General features: G+C 41.8%; 1 protein-coding gene across 1 annotated transcript in view; it reads right to left on the bottom strand.

The window, feature by feature from the left end:
• The window catches only part of frya (furry homolog a (Drosophila)), a 260,590-nt gene that overhangs the window by 72,851 nt on the left and 172,778 nt on the right, over positions 1 to 14,961 (bottom strand). The window contains exons 24-34 of the mRNA XM_034168395.1: positions 13,250 to 13,307; positions 12,283 to 12,374; positions 11,852 to 12,024; positions 9,777 to 9,937; positions 7,279 to 7,389; positions 6,648 to 6,802; positions 2,796 to 2,895; positions 2,526 to 2,697; positions 2,012 to 2,265; positions 1,777 to 1,923; positions 1,481 to 1,649 (exon numbers count right to left, since the gene is read on the bottom strand). Coding sequence (XP_034024286.1) covers positions 1,481 to 1,649; positions 1,777 to 1,923; positions 2,012 to 2,265; positions 2,526 to 2,697; positions 2,796 to 2,895; positions 6,648 to 6,802; positions 7,279 to 7,389; positions 9,777 to 9,937; positions 11,852 to 12,024; positions 12,283 to 12,374; positions 13,250 to 13,307 — 1,592 coding nt within the window. The remainder of the gene's footprint in view (positions 1 to 1,480; positions 1,650 to 1,776; positions 1,924 to 2,011; positions 2,266 to 2,525; positions 2,698 to 2,795; positions 2,896 to 6,647; positions 6,803 to 7,278; positions 7,390 to 9,776; positions 9,938 to 11,851; positions 12,025 to 12,282; positions 12,375 to 13,249; positions 13,308 to 14,961) is intronic.

Raw genomic sequence — 14,961 nt, 5'->3', positions numbered from 1 at the left:
GGATTTGCACGAACGCCAAAACAAATCAAGCACCGGTGGAAGACATGCGTCGCTGTTTAGATGGGGATATTCCAAAGGATACCAATGACCATGTATACAGGAGTAACTCTGTCTGCTTAAGCATGGAAACGGGTTATTCCTAATGATTCAGAAACCGGAATATTGACCTTATCCCGAATATTAATGGCATGTAAATGTAACCAGTACTGTGTAAAGAATATAACACTTAGTTACAAGTGGTTTCACAACAATACCAGTCTTTCCCATGCATAGGCTCCACTTAGGGTAGTACCTCACTGTGCTGCGACTGTTGGAGAGGAGTTGGAGACCAAACATGTGAATGAATGACAATTTCGCAGTTGGTAAATCACTGGTGGCCACTCACAGTTGAAATGATGACATGTTTGTGCACAGTGTTTGGCTCTTATTAACCTGCTATTATCTATGTGGTTAGACTGGAAATTCCCCATACTGTACGCAGTAATGACAAAATGTAGCTCAGTCTAGCAACTGTATTTATAGATAAATAAACAAGCATAAATAAGTGATAAGAACATGAATAAAAGTAGTAAAAACATTTGTAGAAGTTATTAAAATGTTTCTGTAAACATGAAATGTTCTAGTTCATCTGTAGTGTTTAAATCCAGGTCATAAATGATTTAAAATGTTAAATGGAGATAGGTTGTTGTGTACATGTCAGAAGTGTGATCAGTGTTTACAATTTAACCTCACAGAGCAACAGAGCGTCAGTCATGATATGTCTTTGTTCCTAGTGGATACTGATGAGCTGTCAACCAATCAGAGTGGTGTTGGGGTAGGACATAGTGAGAGAGAGAGAGCAACAGGTAGACGGGCATACAAGCTGCAGAAGACACCAGATAAACTGAGCAGTCAGCGCGAGAGGACGCTGTTCAGAGCTGCTGAAGGAGTTTATTCAGTACTTAGTGAAAGTGGTACTGGGAGTGAAATGAGGGAAGAGCGCCCTCACAATTGCTGTTCGCAGGCTGTCGCAGCCCAGTAAGATGGGACCCTAAGGTGGGCCGACCAAGGAGAGCCCAGGTAAACTGAGATCCACCCACGGAAGATAAAATCTGAATTCCACTTTTTTTCCACCAATCAACAATGTCATTTTACAGCGCACACAGACTATCCACCCACCAGCCTGAATACAGCTGTAAAATCATTTTTAGGTAAAACAGGATTTAAGTGTCATAGACAGATGCTGTAAATGTGATTGTTGTTGTGCTCAGACCTCTCGTCCCTGCTCTGATTTATTTAATGACTAAAAAATAAACAACACTAAACACATCTGAATAATTGCTCAAGTGAAGTCAAGATGGCATGATCTCGTACTGATATTGATATTCGCCTCTGGAATCTTCTCCACCAAAACACTTTCTCTGAGACAATGTAAAGTTCCTCTCTTTTCATTAATTCCAACTGGATGACATACAGTAATTGACATAGTGAAATAATCTACCTGAAGCTACAGTGGAGGTTTTGCTTGTGGCAGTGAAGCGATAGAAAGGAGGGCTGTCACAGTGCTGCACTACAGGGTTGACTGGATCAGTTTGCTGCAATTCAAATATCAACTCTTCCATGGTCTGTGTGGTATTGTTCCGACACAGGTAGATCACCACTTTCTTGATCTAAAGAACAAACAAACAAAACAAACAAACAAACAAAAAAACCAACACATAATATGAATGGGAAAACTGACAAGAATAAAAAAAGATGCATGGAAACAGTTTCAAGAAGGATTAAATGATGTCTTACATATGGTAGAAGTGTTGTGTCACTGCTGACGCCACACAAGCTGATAAGATACTGCAGTGTAGTTCTAAGGTTGTTGCTCCACTTTTCATGGATGACTAAAGCATTCCACGCATTTTCCATCTCTGGTCCGGGTAGTTCATCCCCATACTAGCCAGCATGGATAAAAGTAGAAAAACATCATATTAGCAGAATTGCCACATTTCATTTTAGAACGCATTTGAAATCCATATCTTACTTTGGCGGTCATGAACATGAGGTTATTGAGGACCATAGATGTGGCTTGTAAGGAGCCCCAGCCAGTGCCTTTCAGATAGGACAAATCAGTGCTGTGTGTCTGATCAGGAAACTCATAATCTGAGGTGCAATGTGTGAAGCCTGGAACCAGCAGGCCACTATCCACCAGCTCAATGTTGCTGAGCCAGGGCAGAAGGTAGGTTAGCATGATCTGTCTTCCATTTGCATAGGTGGTGGAGAACCTTTGGCTGACCTCTGAAAAAAGGACAATGGAGCCATTGCAGATACAAGAAATGCATCAGAGTGGGAATTTCCATTTTAAGTTTGATCTTCTCACATGTTTCACATGGTTCTGAATTGAGTGGTGATGTCTATGCCAATATAAGGTTAATTAGTGTTTTGGTAATGACAGTAGAGGGGCTCTTTGTATGATGGTGAGCTTAGCATGATACCAACAAAACGTGACAGTGGAAACACTAATAGTTGAGTATATCAATGCAAATCAGTGCACCTACCTGAGAACAGTGGAAGCGTGAGTTCAGGGTACATCCTGGCTAACTGACTGGAGAGCTGAGGTAGGGAGACACTATACAAAGGTGGCATCGAGCCGTGAGTGCCATAGAGGATACTACTTGGCTTCTGTTCTGCAACTCTTTTAGCATATACATATAACTTGGCTTCAAGAATCTGTTAAAGAAAGTGAAGAATGTGTCATTTGTACTGCATTAACAAGGTCAGATTAAGCAACAGCAGCATTTCAGACCATGCCGTTTGTCATTTCTCACCTGCATTAGCTGCATGGAAATCTCATAGATTTCTCTGTTGCTATCTGAAGCCTTGAAGAGCACCAGATTCAAAAGTGTCACGATGTCACTTGGGTAATTTCTGCATTGTAAGAAATAACTACATCACTCATATTTCACTACTGACAGATCTGTGCTGAGTGTTCCAGGTGATAGTCATCTTTTACAACAATGAAAGTTGAGAAATCAGATCTTAAAAGGATTAGCGGAGGTGATGCTTTGAAGTCTAAGGCAATTTAGTAGTGAGATCTACAATGGTAATACAAATCTGCACAATTTGGGAAATGCAGTGACTGTGTTAAGGGCTCCTTCACATATAACATGATTTAAGCCGACTAGCGCACAAAGGAGGAATTGCATGCCATTCGTGAAAATTTGGTGCTGCCGCCAATGCCTCGTACACATGTTGCTACAACTATTCGTGCACACCAGCAGCTGAAAGACAGAGTGTGCCCTGTGACAGCCCATTCGATCCCTCTTGCCAAATTCCAGGTGACACACACAAACATCTAACACCGTACGCTTGACACTTACAAAATGTGTGGCCATTCGTGCTGTCAGCATGAAAACAGCAGGCACACGATCACTTTGGAGCTGGATGTGAAATTTGTCTAAGTCTAAATTTGTCGAGTGCGGCTTTGCATGCAAAAAGCAACACACATGTAGTGCATGTGTCTTGCATGTGTGTGTGCGTATGTCACCCCCCTGCTCCCCCATTCCCCCCTACAAATGTGGCATGCAGGGGGAGGGCACACTTGCATAAAATGCTTATATGTATGTACAGACATGAGCACATGCAGGGCCGGACAGCCAGGTCAGAGCGTGCACAGAAGGCTTTGAAGGTTTTAGTGTGGACATGCTGTGCCCAGTGCATTATGGGTAATCTCAGTACATTCACGTCTTGAGAAATGCATTTGAGACACTCTGATCAGGCTCCACATGGACAACAGCATTAAACCCTTTGTATATTGTGCCTAAAACTCTCGTGAATATATTCTCTGGATTTATAGACATTGTTATTGTGTTTGTTTTATGTAAAAATGCCAGAAGCAGCTCAGGTTGTGTTTCCATTATTTTCAATTGGAATCATTGTGAGCTGCAATCACTTCCTTTTTGTTCTTTAACGTCTTGCTCTGGAACAAAGAGGACTGACTGTCCTCTTTGTTCCAGAGTAATATATATAAGATGTCTGAAATTTGGTTTGCATTTATTAAATTCCATGCATCTTAAATGTAGCAGACACGGACGGATTATTTATTTGGAATATTTGTTTTAGCAAGTTTTCAGGGTCTCTGCTGCCATCTACTGGCCAGTAGTGTTCATGGCAGTATTTGCCCTAAGTACTGAGCATCTGGGCACCAGTAGATGGCAGTGTTCTATTTATTTTGAGACTGGTTATATCACATGGTTGTGTAATTACAAGTTGGCTTTGTTTTGCAAATGCCTTTTTTTTAACAAATAAAAAAAATGGCATATTTTACAAAAGCACATTTATATGTAAACATCAACACACATCTCACATTAACATGATGGGTTTTACATAGAATGAATGAGTCAACCAATCAGTGTTAGTGGAGACACATTTTACCCATAATCCCTTTGGCATCTGTCTGTGTTTGTTACAAAACTTCAGAATTAGTGCATTATTTAAAATTACAAGATATATGTTATATTTTAACTTTGTACAAATGACAGAATTGACATTAATGGAGTTATTCTATCAGAATTCATTTTATTTATAAATCAAAACCATAAGTCAGCACTGCTTTATTTTCCAAGACCTCCGCCTCATGGTGACACTGCTATTGAGTAAAGAGTTGAGCTTCGCTGCTCCTCGCAACTGCTTCCCTGCTGCAAAATATGTAGTACACAAGCGCTTCCAGCAGTGGACATGGCGCTCAAAGACAGAAGTGCTGACTCATCATTTGGGTCGGTGGTCGCCTCTGATGCTACCAGAAGCGATCGTGGTGTTAAAACTCAAAATCAGCTTGTTAGTAGTTGCAAGTGTAGCGGAGACAATACTGGAAGTTATCGGTTAGCTGTAGTTTCCGATACATTTCTGGGTAGTTTTTCGGTTTAGCTTTATAAAAGATACCTTTTTGGTTAGCTGATTATCTGTTATCGAAGCTAACTTTTTGGTTAGCTGTGCCCACCACTGATAACAAATAACTAAAAAATTTGATCACATAACACAGAAACAGAGTGACACGTTGGTGTGTGCAGTGGACAGATAGGGGGCATGTCCACCAACAGCAGGTGCTGTTGAGATCTCTGGTTCTGGACATCCCAGCTGAGGAACATGTATCGTGTTTGGGCAGACATGAAGTAGCAACTGTCCACTGTGATGCATGTGCATCTGCTTGCTGTCATCACGTGGACATACATAAAAAACATGTATTGTTGTTGCGATGGGCTGCAGCGAGCGAGCGCAGTGCGAAAACATTGACAGGCTGCCGCTGGTGATCCAGACCATCAGATCGTAACACGCAGCAGGTGATCTGAATGTCATGTCACCCACGTGAGCTCTGTTCCACATGACATGGTGTCTGTCCTGTGGCATGCTGTCCACAGGACACGCGTGTCGGGCCGGACACGCACGCGGGGCCAGCTCGACACGCCGGGCCAGCATATGCGGACATGATAAGACAGCACTGCTTCTCATTCATGTAATTTCATGACTGTACGTCTGTGACCATGGGTCATCTACAGAGGAACAGATGGTTCATACTTGTATTGTCCGCTTGATAAGAGGGATTCAATAAAATGCGGTGTTTTTTTTAATGGTTTTTTATACGTTTATCTCCTTGTTGATTTCAGATATTTTATGCACCTTTTATAGGACAATAATGGTAGTGCAGTGGTAAAGTTTCAGGCTGTCAATCAGAGCTTTTGTAAATTGCAGGTTTGAATCCCATGGGTGGCATGTATTTTTTATTCATTTTGTTTTTTTGCACAGCAGCTGTGCGATGTGGTTCCACACACTCTAGCTGCTTGCACTGTGTTCCCACTGCAACAGTTTTGTGCACACTCATGAGCGTGCACGAAACCGTCGCAGCGGGATCGTTCACACCTGTGTCCCTCCTGAAGTCGGCTCTATGTTTTCATGTGGGCTGTTTCACCGTGATTCGCCCTGATTCCTACTTATTTGTGGTATGTGTGAAGGGGCTCTAAAGGATGTTGCACCTCTATGTGTATCTGTAGCTTGTTTTGGCCCTGATTTTTTTGGTGTCAAGATGTTGGAAGATCAGAGCTGCTGATTGGCTAAGTGGAGGCACCTGGACCCCTTGCTTCTGCTTCAGGTGTTCGACTCGGCTGTTGCCCAGCTCAGCTTGGAACTAACTGCTCACCCTTTGCTTTAGTTTGTATTTTAGCAAAACATAAACAGTTAAATAATCCACTTTGTGTTTTCTGCTAATATGTTATGTCTTCAAGCCCGACATAATGCATACGGCTAACAAAATGATAAATGGATCATAAGGATGAGGAAAAATGCTAGTTTAGTCCACAGCCACAAATGTGATGTTATCCTTTCAGTAAGATTAGCTATTTCTTATCCCTCTCCAAAGAGTGCTGTGACTACACTACACTATACACAATGTGGACCCCTGCCGCATTGCCCCCTCAATTTATGGACAGACACAGGACTTCTGCTGCAACGGTCTTCAGAAAACAATTCAGCAAGTCTCAAAAATGTAACACACAAAATGAACAAACAGAACACTACACACACAGACCTTAATGTCTGAAAGATGACAGCAATACTGTTCTAGGTAAGAAAAATACACAGAGGGGGTTGACTTTAACAAAAGGAACAGATATTGTGAGGTTTTGTACCTGCTGCCACAGACAGTAGCAATGGCTTTGAAGCAACCTGAGGCGAGATGGTAGGAGCCTGTGTAGCAGCGATCCACAGCCCAATTGAAAAGGTTGACCTGGTCAGGATTGAGCTCCAGGAGCAGGATAACTACTTCACAGCCAAGCTGATGGACCTAAGCCAGGAGCAGATACCAACAGTCAACCCTTGGCTTCAATCTTTAAGAATTCTCCATTTTCAGACTCCAGTTTTTTTCAAAAGCTAAGGATGTGCTGGAAAACAGACAGTGTGCAGCAGCTCTCGCTCTGTCAGACTAAAATAATAAAATTAAATTTCCTTGACAAACTGCCCAGTTAAATCTTCTCTTCAGGGCATCTAATGCAAATATAAAGGCAAAAGTTCAAACTCAATTTAGCCTTGAGGACAAATGGAAAATTTAAAGCACAACAAATACAAATGCTTTGTGTTACATCTAAGAAACAAGCATAAAAAAGGATTTTCTTCTTTACTTGCCAGTTCTTTCACAGGATAAAGGTGAGCATTTGGCACAGACCAGTCAGGTATTTAACAGTTTCAAGAAGCAAGTCGGCAAGATTTTTGCATCAGCTCTTTGTTTAAGTGCACCACAGTGGTAAAATCCTGGCCACATACCCACTCATCCTGGCAAGCTAGAATATTATCCAGCCACTTATAGAGGTATCCATCTAGAGACAGGCCAACATTGTCAAACACAGGCCCACAGCACAACACAGCCGACATAGCCTGGAAAAAACAAACAGCCAACAATGAAGAAAAACTGTTTTATTGTAAACCTGCCAAATTACACATTTCAACATTGATAATAGTATAAAGAAAAACATTGTTTGAACCTGATGTGGTTTTCAAAGAAATACAAATGAAAACAGCAACAGTTATGGCAATCTGACATTTGACCTTTACCCAAATAACTGACCTCTGGCTGACCTTGCCAGGGCCTATTCTGGAGTTCACCTAAGTGTATGCCACATTTGGTAAAAATCAGATTGAAAATCAAATTTTATGACCTTGACCTTTGCTAAAATACATTTTTTGAAAGGCACTTTGGCTTAGCGTACAATGAGAGGCACAACCAAGTCTCGGGAATCATGTACAGGAACATCTGTACATACATATTAGAAGTCCACAAGTCCCAATGGGAGACACCAACAAAGGTGGTTTAGAACAACAGGGCTAAGGTCCTGTGGGACTTCAAACTGCAGACAGACAAGCAGCTGCTGGCCATCCATCCAGGCATAGTGGTGGTTGACAAGGGAAAGAAGACCGCAGTTGTGATCGATGTGGCAATCCCAGCTGACAACATCAGAAAGAAGGAGCATGAGAAAATCAAGAAATACCAAGGCTGATGGAGCAACTGGAGCAGATGTGGAAGGTAAAGTCCAAAGTGATCCCAGTGGTAATAGGAGCACTAGGAGCTATAACCCCCAAATTGGAAGAGTGGCTCTAGCTGATTCCAGGAACAACATCAAAGGTCTCTGTCCAGAAGAGTGTAGTCCAGTTGCAGTTGGCCCCAAAATGGTGCAATCTTCTCAGTTGACACTACTCTCTCAATAAAGGGACACTAGTGTTAATCAGTTTCAGCTGAATTGGTGTTAATGAAATTAACAACAGTTGTGCGAGAGGGGCACCAATGAGACGACCCCCAAAACAGAAATGTTTTTACAGGTGGGGGCCACTGACATTTCTTCCCTCTTCATCTTTTCTGACTAATTTTTCACTAGTTTTTCATTTGGTCATAACTAGAAGCATGGTGCATTGCCTGGACCCTACAGAGGTTGCACAGGTAGTCCAACTCCTCCAGGATAGCACATTGATACATGCCATTGCCAGAAGGTTTGCTGTGTCTCCTAGCACAGCCTCAAGAGCATGGAAGAGATTCCAGGAGACAGTCAGTTACTCTAGGGGAGCTGGAGAGGGCTATAGAAGGTCCTTAACCCATCAGCAAGGCCGGTATCTGCTCCTCTGTGCAAGAAGGAACAGGATGAGCACTGCCAGAGTGCTACAAAATGACTTCCAACAGGCCACAGACTTCATAAGAGTGATCTGAGGGGCCGGCATACTGTAGTGGGCCCTGTGTTCACTGGCTGGCACTGTGGAGCTTGATTGGCATTTGCAATAGAACAACACACACACACACACACACACACACACACACACACACACACACACACACACACACACACACACACACACACACACACACACACACACACACACACACACACACACACACACACACACTAAGTCCTATGCAATGATTTTCACATTTATATTCAGTCACTTCTTAGTTTGGTGGTTGCCATCCAGGAGCCAGGATGGTTCCTTGGTGCATGCTACCAGACCTGATCTGAAATGACTCCTTACTTGGACAGCAGACAGAGACAGCATTAGACTTATGAGTCATGCATTAAGATAAACAGATAAAATATTGAGGTTCTGTTCTGTATTAGATGCAGTACAGAATAAGGAAACAGTAAGTGTAGCCTGGCAGACAGGGATGGGTGGTTCCCATTTTTAGAAAAGGAGTCAGGACAGAAGGGTGTGCACCTGTATTTGTGTTAAATGATTGCTTAGTTTATGTGTGAAACCTTATGCCAGGATACTGGAGAAGAGACTAAAACCAGTTGCTGAACCTCAGTTCTTGGAAGAATATCTCGGAAGTATGGATTCCATCCAGGTCATGGAACAGTAAATGAGCTTTTTACCAAGCCAAGATTCCTGCAGGGTTCATGGGAGGGGTCTGTGGAGTTGAGAAAGGGCTGTGACCATGTTCCTTGAGGAATCTTGTGGGACTATCTGATCATTATAGGACTGGAGAGAGAGCCAAGTCCACATTCTAGGAAGAAAACCAAACATATTCTGAGCCTCCCCCCACCTAATTTTGTAACCATTTCTGTTTGTGATATTTAAGAACAGAATATCAGGGATTTGGTTCAAAAGGAGTCTCTTATGGTGGTCCTAGGACGGCATATTTGCTTCATCAGCATTAATCCTGATGTTAATTCAGATATATCTAATTAAATGTTCTTTATAATCCAATCAGTTTAGCCTCAAACTCACATTATCTCCTCTGAGAGTTTGGAGGTGAACATACTGCTGAACACACGCAATACCTTTAGGGCACAGTATTGATATCTTGTGATCTGGTGATTCCGATCACTGTATCTTTCCAGAGGGGTGAACATGATGCTGAAAGGGCCAGCCCACTGACTGAAGAGGATGAAGAGGTGATGTCGCAGGCTCTGTTGTGGGAACAGGAACCGTTTGTGGTTCACTATGGAGAGAAAGTGACAGGATTATGACAGAGTGAATATTCATGAAAATAAATATATACCTCGTTAATTATTGATAAGGCGCTGAGAGTGAGATATCAGCTGACTGATCGTTAATCAGACCTCAGATGCTTTGTAGCAGTTAATGTCCTGTCAGCACAGTACATGAACCAACCGCTGTCCTTGTACGCTCTGTTCTTAAGCGGCACTATTTTTAGAAGTGCTTCTCTTGGGCGACATATAAATCAAGATCAATGTCAAGAGTCTTGTGCTCCGTGTGCAGTATTAAGTACACTCTAAAAAAATTGAATGGTAAATGGACTGCATTTATATAGCGCTTTTCCATCTGCATCAGGCGCTCAAAACGCTTTACAAATAATGCCTCACATTCACCCCGATGTCAGGGTGCTGCCATACAAGGCGCTCACTACACACTGGGAGCAATAGGGGATTAAGGACCTTGCTCAAGGGCCCTTAGTGATTTCCCAGTCAGGCTGGGATTTGAACCGAGGAGCTTCTGGTCTCATGCCCAATGCCTTAACCAGTAGACCATCACTGCATGGGTAAAATAGTCATTGGGAGTTGGGAGATGATGGTCTTGAAGTTAAAGGGGTAGGCTTGTAGCTAGAAGATCCTCAGTTCCCATCACTGCCTGGCCAGGATAATCACTAAGGGCTCGTGGGCAAGGTCCTTCATCCCCAAGTTGCCCCCATTGTGCATTTGAGCACCTTGCACTTTAACACCCTGACATCAGTGTATGTATGTGAGAGAGTGAAAGGATTATATAAATGCAGTTAATTTATCATGCCATATCAGTGGAAATAGTATACAGATAATGAATGTTCATGAGTTCAATGGTACAAATATTTCATGAGGTCAAAGATGGTTTGTTCCATCTTTCACCAAATTAAATATTCGTTCCATTGAAAGAGTGGAAAAAAAAACATTCATTATGTTTTATATAATGGCTAAAATACATCCTTGTCATTTGCTTTTTTATTAATTTCTAAACAACAGAAAAGGGACTTATATTTTGGTGTTCCACTGGTGATTAACAGTCCAACACGAACTTGCAACAACGTAGTCCGTGATGCCATGCACTGACTTTGTGTACTTCCAAAAAAAGACTCTGTGTAGTTCCTCAGTCTAGCGAAAAATCATGTCAGAAATTTGTCCAGCTCTTCATCCTAACAGCCCTTCATGCCTGCAGATGGCTTACAGCAGAGTTCATTTGTTTTTTGTGTTAGAAGAATTAGCAGTGTCAATTAGCTCCTTCAAATCATCATCCTCCAGCAAAACAAACTCCACTATGTTTAGCTAAACGCCATCCCCAGTAGTGTGAGCATTCGTGGTGTGCGGGGCGTGCAATAGCACATTTCATATAGCACAAAACTGTACGCTAAAAGAGAACTATTGCACAGTCAATGAAACACAACGGCAAACGGTAGGAATAATCCATGTCACGTGACATACAAACCACCAATCACATGACAAGGATCCATTCAGCCGTTATATAATAACTGATGAATGTACTGGATCCATATAAAAGAAATTCCAAATCAATTACCCCGAGGATTTATGTCATGTTCTTTTTACATTCATAGGCAGGGGTGGTGGACAAGTGGTTAGTGCACTTGGTTTCAGTGTGGAAAGTTCCCAGTTCAAACCCCACCCCTGCCACATCTGCCCATGCAATGTGGAGTTGCATAAGGAAGGGCATCCGGCGTAAAAGTTGTGCCAATTCAATATGCAGATCCACCTTGGATTTGCTGTGGTGACCCCGAGTGCAAACAAGAGAGCAGCTGAAGGTGCTTGCTTTTTAATTTGTATTCTTAATATGATCTGAAAAATCAGTAGTTGGCTCATAAAGAAACATCTTTGAAACTGAGCCAGTTGCAGGAATCTATCCTGGTTACCTGGTACACACTGAATGAGGTTGGCCACCATGGCACTAAAGTGAGCTCGGATGTCCTTTAAGATCTCAAGCTCTTTGTCATTCTCAGCCTCCAGAAGAATCCGTGTCAGATCCACATACTCTACAAAGAGAGCGCCCAAGGCCAGGGTGTCACGTTCCAGAGCCCCATTTGTACTGTAGGAGAACCATTTCACATAAATTAGGGAAACACCCAAAGAAGAGAAAGAGAGAGAGAGAGAGAGAGAGAGAGAGAGAGAGAGAGAGAGAGAGAGAGAGAGAGAGAGAGAGACAAAAAAACAGCTTTATTTCACAGCAAAACTCAGAGCACTCCCCTAAACAAGAAATTCTGGAAATCATTCTTTTTTCTTTCCCTTGTGTACTGTGGGTCTGAAACCTGTGACTGTGAAATGTCAACGTGAACGTCACACAGACCTGCCACTGATGACACCTGAATCAGCCAGGAGCTCAAAAATGCGCAGCAGCTGCAGTCTAAGGAGGTCACGCCGCTCACGGCGCTTTTTGTTCTGCAAATTAATAAATATTCAGAAAAAGCTGGAATGAAAAAAGTTACAACCACAACTATAATAATAATAAAAACAACAATGGCACATGTTTGCTGAAATATTTTTGATATGCAGGAAGAAGCCTATACTGTACATGTACGTACTCTGTAAAAATAATGATAATAGATAGATAGTCCATCTCCTGCAGTTTATTAACATTCTTATTCAATAACAATCAATGTGAAAATCTTGTATATTTTCAAATCGAAACAGCATATAATGACAATAAACTGATTAAAATTTGTTTTAAACCAAACTGTGCCAACATTTCCACAATGTTTTGATTGGGTATTTTCAGTAAATATACACTAAACAGTCATGCAAAAGTGCAATTAGGCTGAACAAAATTGAAGTCTGTTTCCTATCAGTCTTTGAGTCTTGTCTTCTGAGTTTGCATTTGTTAAATAAAGTACAACACACAACAGATGCACTGACTTTTTCTTTACATCACATTAGGTAATTATTTGTAGTTTACATAGCTGCAGTTTTAAGTCATTGTGGTGGTCCTGAGGACCGCTGGTGTGGGTGCTTATCCCCAGATTCTGTAGTATGAAGTAGATGAGAGTCTACAACTATGCCTGGACAGGACACGAGTCCAACGGATGTTAATTCTTCAGCCAGGACCAGTACCCATTTACAGCTTGGTGGACTGAAGACAATGTAGAAGAAGTGTCTTGTCCAAGGACACAGACAGCTAGTGTGACTGGGAATCAAATCCAGGTCTATCTATCGGCAGCCCAGTTTCTTATCCCTCTGAGCTATGGACTCTACAGTTAGGTCAAATCCAATCAAGTTTTAGTTATTTTTGTATTATGTTACAAATACTATCAACCTACCTCAGGCCTTCTTTCTAGAGCTTCTTTCATTAAGGGATGTAGCTCTTCCACAAGTTCCCTGCGGGTACAGTGTAAAAATAATCACATGATAAAAAGGTAACAATATACTCCACATTATATGCACTGTCATACAGATGTGAAATGTGCATGCACGCGCACGCACACACGCACACACACACACACACACACACACACACACACACACACACACACACACACACACACACACACACACACACACACGTCAAAGTTAACCTAAGGTCAAAGAGGTGATTGCATCCAAATTGTGATAAATAAATAAACATAAAAGGGAATGTTTTTGTCCCTTTTGGTTTTAATGCAAAGTAGGTGCTCTTCTAAATACAACCTGGTCTTATGGCAAGTCGTGATTCAGCAGCACAAAATATACATTAATCTACTGGTTTGTGATGTTGTGACACGGCAGCACAAATTCATTCTAATTCATTCCGTGATGGCTGCACGAAATTAAAAGTGAAGCTGGGGGGTCAGTGGTGGTTATGGTTAGGGTGGGGGGAAAGAGTAAGATTAGGTTATGGTTAAGGTTAGGGTTGGTGGTAGGAGTAGGGTTAGGAATAGGGAGTTAAAAAACCCTGTCACGAAAATTTGACTCATTTCGTCATGGGAGCATGAAAAAAAAAAAGAACGTGAGACTGGGATGTCTAAATATCACCTGTCCAAAGGGATGCAGACAGGAGCAATCTGATGGCTGAATCTCCATATGATCAGTGCGACTCACTGTCCATGAGTGTCGCTCACAGAGCAAGCAGGGACTTCAGACACATGTCTCTGACATCACAGAGGTCAAAGGCAAACTGTCTCAGAAACAAATTTTACATTGACCTGGAAGGGTTCAACATCCACAGACACAGGTGGAACTTCAAACATATTTAACTGTTTGAGACTGATAACTGTTTTTGCATAATCTGACTCCCTTTAAGTGAGAAAGACTAAAGGAAAACTGCATTAAGCAAAAGGCATTGAGCTCCCAAAATAAAAAGTATCAAATCAAATGTAATGATGAAAGGCATCAAGACATCATTTAACAATAACACTTTGTTGATGCCACTTTTAAGTCCACAACGGTACGGATCACTGTTTACTTCTGTAAATCATTGTGAAATTAATGGGTTTTGCACGTTATCTTTTATTTCAATTCAATTTCAATTTATTTTCATTTATATAGCGCCAAATCACAACAGAGTTGCCTCAAAGCGCTTCACACAAGTAAGGTCTAACCTTACTAACCCCCAGAGCAACAGTGGTAAGGAAAAACTCCCTCTGAGGAAGAAACCTCAAGCAGACCAGACTCAAAGGGGTGACCCTCTGCTTGGACCATGCTACAAAACATAAATTACAGAACAATTCACGGACGAATATACAAGAAATGCTATTGGCGCACAGGACAGGAGGATCGCCAACACGAACACAACTCCCATCTCTGGATGGAGCTGCACCTTAAACAGAGAGAAAAAAAACAATCAGGCATCAGAAGACAAGAAATACTGTATAGTTTGTCAGCATTAAACAACAAGAAAAACAGAGAAATACTAAGGTGATTGCCGGCCACTAGCCCTAAACTTCACTAAAAGACCCAGAATTTAGGTAAAGTTGAGGCCACGGCCCACTCCAATTACTAATAAAATGAATTAAAAGAGTAAATAGCGTAAAACAAAACTGTACCAGTATGCTAG

The sequence above is a fragment of the Thalassophryne amazonica genome, chromosome 4 (assembly GCF_902500255.1).
Source record: "Thalassophryne amazonica chromosome 4, fThaAma1.1, whole genome shotgun sequence".
Lineage (NCBI taxonomy): Eukaryota > Metazoa > Chordata > Actinopteri > Batrachoidiformes > Batrachoididae > Thalassophryne > Thalassophryne amazonica.
This window is presented reverse-complemented; position numbering and strand designations above follow the sequence as displayed.